The following is a 6,789-nucleotide window of genomic DNA, read 5'->3' on the forward strand; positions in this document are numbered from 1 at the left end:
ACTATTGTTGACCATACATGTCAACTATGACTTAACCACACACGGCAACTACAGGTGTGCATATATGACAACAAGTTAATCACACACGGCAACTATGGTGATTATATATGGCAACTATGAGTTGACCACCGTGGCAACTCCAATTAGTTACACATGGCAACTACATTTAATGATACATGGGAGGCATGGCAACTACCGTTAATTTCACAGAGCCAACAATACACTCATACTCCTGTGTCCGGTTTTCAAATGGCAATTGTTGTCCCAGCTCACATTTGCATATTCACCTTCTTCAGTTATCTGTCAAAATAAGTGCTTAGTTGATGAATTGTCTTTGCGCATTCTCCTCCAAACTAATTCATACGGCATGGATCTAGGTACATACTCTCTCCCTCCGCGTCTGCCATGCTACGTTCCATTTTTTTCCATAAACTATCTCGCAGAAAGATGCAAGCAAAGACCCTTATTTAGATTGAGAAAATTTTGTGCATGCAAATTTATTAAATGCCACATTGAACTTTAGCGTCACGTCAACAACGGCGAGACCATTAAAATCAGTGTATTGTTGGCCTAATTTGTGGTCTGAATTAAAAAATGGAATTGTAGAAACAATCATTAAGCTATTGGCTTGGCGTCAGTGGTGATGTCATCGGATGCAATCTAACCCTGAGAGACACCGATTGAATCATGTTGCATATGTTCCGTTGTGCCCTTAAGGCATTTGAACTGAACCGTTCTCTTTGTGTGATACAAACGTACTTTTTTTTCTAGCGGTTAAATGACAGTTGGTGTTTTGGATGATTCTAGTAACTTTTCTTGGTTTCTATTGCGGGCTTGCAATAAAATGAAAGAGTGGATTTGAGAGAAGGAGAGGGAGACTCGTGGTTAAGTGCGAAAGACGAGATCACAAGAGTAGACGAGCAGTTTTTGACGAGAAGGGAAACATAGAGCCTCGGGCTCTTATGAAAGAAAAACAATAAACATAGGTTGTTGAAAGTTAGACCAAAAAAACTATAAAAGCATGACCCAACAGAGCCTCTTAGACGCATCAGCAGGTTGAACATTCCCCAGTGCACCCAGCAAAGAACGTTGGTAACGTACATACGGTGCTCATCCATCGACCATGGCTGCAAGAACCAAAGGAAAGATGGTCATTCGAGAGCATGGTGAAGGCCCTGCGGCGATGCTCGCCATCGGCACGGCGAACCCGACGAACCTCTTGCTTCCCCAAGACATGTTCGCCGACAACTTGTTCCGTGTGACCAAGAGCGAGCACCTCACTGAACTCAAGGAAAAGATGAACAGAATCTGTAAGCACACATATATGCATTCATTATTTCCCTTGGATTGACAATAATCTGCATGTTTTTTTCTTAGTCGCCAGCTGACGCGAGATAACTACTACCAGTCGCCTCGCAGCGGAATCTTTAATGAATAAAGAAGATAAAAAGAGTTTTGCTACTCCTACGTAAAAATTCTTACAAAACTTACATAGGAGCTGACCTAACCTGATTTGGTTGGAAAAAATAGGCCCAGACCCACACTATGAAATTCAAGAGGGGGAGGGAGCTTTGCTACACCTACGTAAAACTACTTATAAGAAACTTACGTAAGAGCTCATTAGTAGGTGAGGCCAACCACATGAAATTTACGGGGGAGATGACTAGTTGGCGAAACTTAAGTTTATGTAACATTTTCACAAAACATATAGGTTTATGTAGCATTTTTGCGATAAAAATGTGAGGATGCATGAGTTTCGTCTTTTTATATTTCCAGGTCAGAAAACGGGCATTGAAAAGCGCCACTTCCACCTGACCGAGGAGACACTTGCCGCCCACCCGGAGCTCCTCGACAGGGAGCTGCCATCCCTCGACGCACGCATAGAAATGGCCGCCACCGCCGTGCCGAAGCTCGCGCAGTCCGCGGCCGCCAAGGCCATAGCCGAGTGGGGCCGCCCGGCCACCGACATCACCCACCTCGTCTTCAGCACCTACTCGGCGTGGGAGGCCCCCAGCGCCGACCTCAAGCTGGCCACGCTCCTCGGCCTCCGCCCCACGGTCTGCCGCACCATCCTCAGCCTCCACGGCTGCTACGGCGGCGGCAGGGCGCTCCACCTCGCCAAGGAGCTCGCCGAGAACAACCACGGCGCGCGCGTCCTCGTGGCCTGCGCGGAGACGACCCTCGTCTGCTTTGGCAGCCCCGACGGGGCCAACCTCGTGGGCCACGGATTGTTCGGGGACGGCGCCGGCGCCGTCATCGTCGGCGCCGGACCCTTCGGCGAAGGTGAGCGCCCGCTCTTCGAGATGGTCACCGCCACGCAGACGACGATCCCAAGGACCGAGCACGTGCTCGGCATGCAGGCCACGGCAGGCGGCATAGACTTCCACCTCGCCATCCAGGTGCCGATGCTGATCGGACAGAACGTCGAGCGATGCCTCCTCGACGCATTCGACGGGGATGCTCCGGGTTCCTGGAACGAGCTCTTCTGGGCGGTGCACCCGGGTGGCCGTCCCATCCTGGATAACATAGACACGGTGCTCAAACTGGAGCCAGGTAAGTTGGCGGCCAGCCGGCATGTGCTCCGCGAGTACGGCAACATGAGTGGCGCCACCATCGTCTTTGTGCTCGACGAGCTGCGCCGGCGTCGGAAGGAAGAGGATGGTGGGCATCTGCTGCCGGAGTGGGGCGCCATGCTGGCCTTCGGTCCGGGAATCACCATCGAGACCATGCTGCTTCGCTCTCCACGCTGATCGATTTCAGGGAGAAATTTATGCTACTACAAAATTACATATACTACCGTGTATGCGTACGTACTTATACTTTGTGCGCGTGTGTAAAAATGCATGCATGCATGCTCACGTCAGTCAAGTCAAAGAACACAAACCACGTCCCATATATAGCACGACAAAAGTATATGAGACGAATGATTACGTTACCTCGGTGCAATAAAATGAAGACCTTCAAAAGGAGATGTATTATAGGTTGTATATGCCTAAGGAGATGTCAATATTAAGACCTCCAAAAGGAGATGTATCTATATAGGTTGTATTGAATATTGACCTCCAGATATGTCCATGTGCGTTGTCAGTAATGTAAATGGAGATGCCGCTACAAAATACATCCTGAAATAATTGCAAATATTCTGGGTGATATTGGACATGCACTTGCGAAATTTATGAGCTCATTGCATCAATGTAGCCGGAGAAAATTCAGTAGTGTAACGCGGGAGATGGAAAAATATCACGAACGAGGCTTCAAGAGCTCATGAATATGAACATTGACTGGTCTGAGATTAAAAAGAATAAGGTAAAATGGATGAGTTGTTGTATCACGAGGAGATGATGTGGATGCACAGATCAAGGATTTAGTGGCTGAAGGAGGGAGATCGTAATACAAAGCTTTTCCATGCAATGTCAGTGTGGCGAGCAAGAAGAAAAAAATATTAAGAAATTAGTAGACTTGCATGGAGTTGAGCATGGCGGAGATGACATGGGGGCTGCGACCAAAGCTTATTTTCAGAATATATTCTCTGCTGATTATACTCTTGAACCCACTCCTGTTATTCATCTAATACAGTCACACGTTGCTGTTTACTTGGGAAATAATATATGTACACAGCTAAGTTTAGTAAATACATTATTTATGGCGGCACAATTAATTTATTCATCCACTCCACACAAATAAGCTAGGACCATGTGCAAGTGAAAAGCCACAACAATGTGCACAAGTCACAACTGAAGTTAAGAAGAGAGTAACTAAGAGGATGTTTTAGCAAAAACTGTTGTAAAAATAATCCATGTGAAGTATATAAATAAGGCATTCTATTTGTGCTTAAAGTACCAGAGGCACATGTATGAAAAATGATATGAAGAGATGGGGAGATGGAACCGTGAAGCAGGGAGATATAATGTTTATATTTTTGTCAAAGTAATTTTAAGTGAGATGAGCTTGCTTCAACTAATTTGGATATATCTTGCACAAACAGCATCGTCATATAGCCAATGACAAAAGGCTAAATGACTGCCTCAACTAACCTCAAGCACGACACTTTTTCCATTTGAGATTGCTTCTACAACGATTTTCACATTGTATGCCATTGTTTTGGTTACTTTAGAAAATATGCAATAGGAAAAGTCCAAGATTAGTACAAAGTCCATGGTTTAAACATGAGCCAAAAGCACTAATACTATCAGTTTTTTTTTATAATCTTATACCGACAACACAAAACAATTCATATAGATACATGTTCACCACATCGTGGTTGTGTTTCTACAAATCATATATGTCGGTCATATTTGAATGATAGTTAATCGAATATCTTTTGAAGAAATAAAATATATAAAATCTAGCCGTGCAAATGCGCGGGGCACACTTCTAGTTCGTTTTAAAATATGAGGATACGGGGATGTGGCTCACACTGGACCACATTTTCTCTTTCTTTTCGCTCTCTCTTCATCCATCAATCACATGCATTTGACAGCACAATTAGACAATAAAGTACTCTCTTCGTCCGGAATTACTTGTCGTGGAAATAGATAAAAATGGATGTATTTAGAACTAAAATATGTCTAGATAGTACATTCATTTCACCGACAAGTAATTCGAGACAGAGGGAAAACATGATGAACGACGTCACTGCTGACCGGATCTAAATTAGACAATCGTGGTGCACTATTTGATACGGCCCCACACTTAAAAAATAAAGCCTCAAACTTGGAATCTCACATGCTAGTCGTCGGTCTTCACGTGCCTAAGAACTAGCGGTACAGTACGCTGAATGGTGAGTGCTAAAAGAGGAGTTATCCTGTCCCTGTCCACGCTGCCCACGCAGTGATTAGTATTCCCACTCACTCTGTACCGTACGTAAGTTTGAATTTCTTTTATTTCCTGCCAGAAAAGCAAAGTCTCGATCTCCATCGGCACTATCCAGGCGACGACATGCTCGCCGACCGCAAGCCCCACGCGGTGTGCGTGCCGTACCCGGCGCAGGGCCACGCCACCCCGATGATGAAGCTGGCCAAGGTCCTCCACTCCAGGGGCTTCCACATCACCTTCGTCTACACCGAGCACAACTACCGGCGCCTTGTCCGTTCCCGCGGCCCAGGCGCCATCGCGGGCCTCCCGGACTTCCGCTTCGCCACCATCCCAGGCGTCCATCTGCTACTCCACAACGACCACCTGCCTCCCCCACCTGAAGAGCCTGCTTGGCGGCCTCAACAAAAGCGCAGCGGGGACGCCGCCCGTGACGTGGGTCGTCGCGGACAGCATCATGAGCTTCGCGGTGGACGCCGCGGCGGAGCTCGGCGTGCCGTGCCCGCTCTTCTGGACCGCGAGCGCGTGCGGTTACATGGGCTATTACAACTTCCGGTTCCTCATGGAGAAAGGCCTCACTCCGCTTAAAGGTACCAATATACTTCTTGAAAACATATGTGGGTGTATATCGTACCTCTCAAGATTTTACATGGAGATGTGTAACAAGTAATCAGCGAGGTTTCATGTCTGCTGTTCGGTTTGATGAGCAGGTGAAGAGAAACTGACGAACGGCTACCTGGACACGCCGGTGACAAATGCTCTCGGCATGACAAAGCACATGTGCCTCCGGGACTTCCCGTCCTTCGTCCACACCACCGACCGGGACGACATCCTGCTCAACTTCATGATCCACAAGCTAGGGCGGGCGAGCCGTGCTGGCGCCGTCATCGATCGTCAACACCTTTGACGAGCTGGAGCTGCCAGCGCTCGACGCCATGCGCAGCATCCTCGCCCTGCCGGTCTACACCATCGGCCCGCTCAATTTTGTTGTGGAGCAGCTGGTTCCCGACGGCGGTGATGGCAGCGGCCCGCTCGCCGCGGTAGGGAGCCGAGGTCCGTGGTGTACGTCAACTTCGGGAGCATCACCACCATGACCAGCGAACATCTGGTGGAGTTCGCCTGGGGGCTGGCCAACTGTGGCTACGACTTCCTTTGGGTCGTGAGGAATGACCCGGTGCAGGGCGACGCTGCAGTGCTGCCGCCGGAGTTCCTCGAGGCGACCAAGGGCAGGTGTTTCTTGGCGAACTGGTGCGAGCAGGAGGCGGTGCTGCGGCACGAGACCGTGGGCATCTTCTTGACGCACTACAGGTGGAACTCGATGATGGAGGTCGGCGACGACGTGCGCCGGGAGGTGGTGGAGGAGAGGATAAGGGAGGTGATGGGTGGTGGCGAGGTGGGGAGGGAGATGAGGCGGAAGGCGATGGAGTGGAAGGAGATCGACGCAACCTGGTGGCAGATCGTTGGCCAACCTTGAGGTTCTGCTCAAGAATATACGTGCACCGCCGTTGGATCATCCTTCTCCCGCAATCATGTGATTAACCAGTGCCCGGGATTAACCAGGATCAGTGACTGACATGCATGTTATCAGTTTTGGGGATTTAGAGTTCAAGGTACGATTTAGACTGGTGGGACAAGCTCTAGTTTTGAAACATAATTTTCTCTTCCTACATTCGTATGATTGTGGGACAGTACATTTTTCATGTTGTTTCTCCCAATAAATGGACGTGTGTGGTTATGTTCTGAGCAACTTTTTTGCCGACAATGTACCAATGTTTTTAAAAAATAAGCGACATGCTTCGTTTTATACAGGTAAAATAATAAGAGATATAATTTGACCACACGAATAAACTAGGGCAACTCTCCGCGTGACGGTGAGCCCAGTTTTGTCCCATCGTGTATGCGATGCTGCACAGAAAACGCCATGGGAAAAGGCAATGGTCCGTCCCAGCCATGCGCATGCCCTCACGACGTGGGACA

General features: G+C 48.4%; 1 protein-coding gene and 1 pseudogene across 1 annotated transcript; both read left to right on the plus strand.

Moving 5' to 3' along the window:
- The first annotated feature begins 1,123 nt into the window (after positions 1 to 1,123).
- LOC119360255 (bisdemethoxycurcumin synthase-like) lies at positions 1,124 to 3,048 on the plus strand. Its single transcript, XM_037625972.1, has 2 exons — positions 1,124 to 1,310; positions 1,777 to 3,048. Exons 1-2 carry the CDS (start codon positions 1,124 to 1,126, stop codon positions 2,748 to 2,750), a joined length of 1,161 nt encoding a protein of 386 aa, XP_037481869.1. The 3' UTR covers positions 2,751 to 3,048.
- A 1,631-nt stretch (positions 3,049 to 4,679) lies between these two features.
- Positions 4,680 to 6,559, plus strand: LOC119361810 (annotated as a pseudogene).
- The last annotated feature ends 230 nt before the right edge of the window (positions 6,560 to 6,789 follow it).

The sequence above is a fragment of the Triticum dicoccoides genome, chromosome 2B (genome assembly GCF_002162155.2).
Source record: "Triticum dicoccoides isolate Atlit2015 ecotype Zavitan chromosome 2B, WEW_v2.0, whole genome shotgun sequence".
Lineage (NCBI taxonomy): Eukaryota > Viridiplantae > Streptophyta > Magnoliopsida > Poales > Poaceae > Triticum > Triticum dicoccoides.

What these genes read in the sequence shown, in the direction of transcription:
- LOC119360255 (XM_037625972.1), top strand. Translation starts at nt 1,124, where the DNA reads ATGGCTGCAAGAACCAAAGGAAAGATGGTCATTCGAGAGCATGGTGAA. An exon ending in GGAAAAGATGAACAGAATCT is followed by an intron (nt 1,311 to 1,776) that starts GTAAGCACACAT and finishes TTATATTTCCAG; the next exon opens with GTCAGAAAACGGGCATTGAA.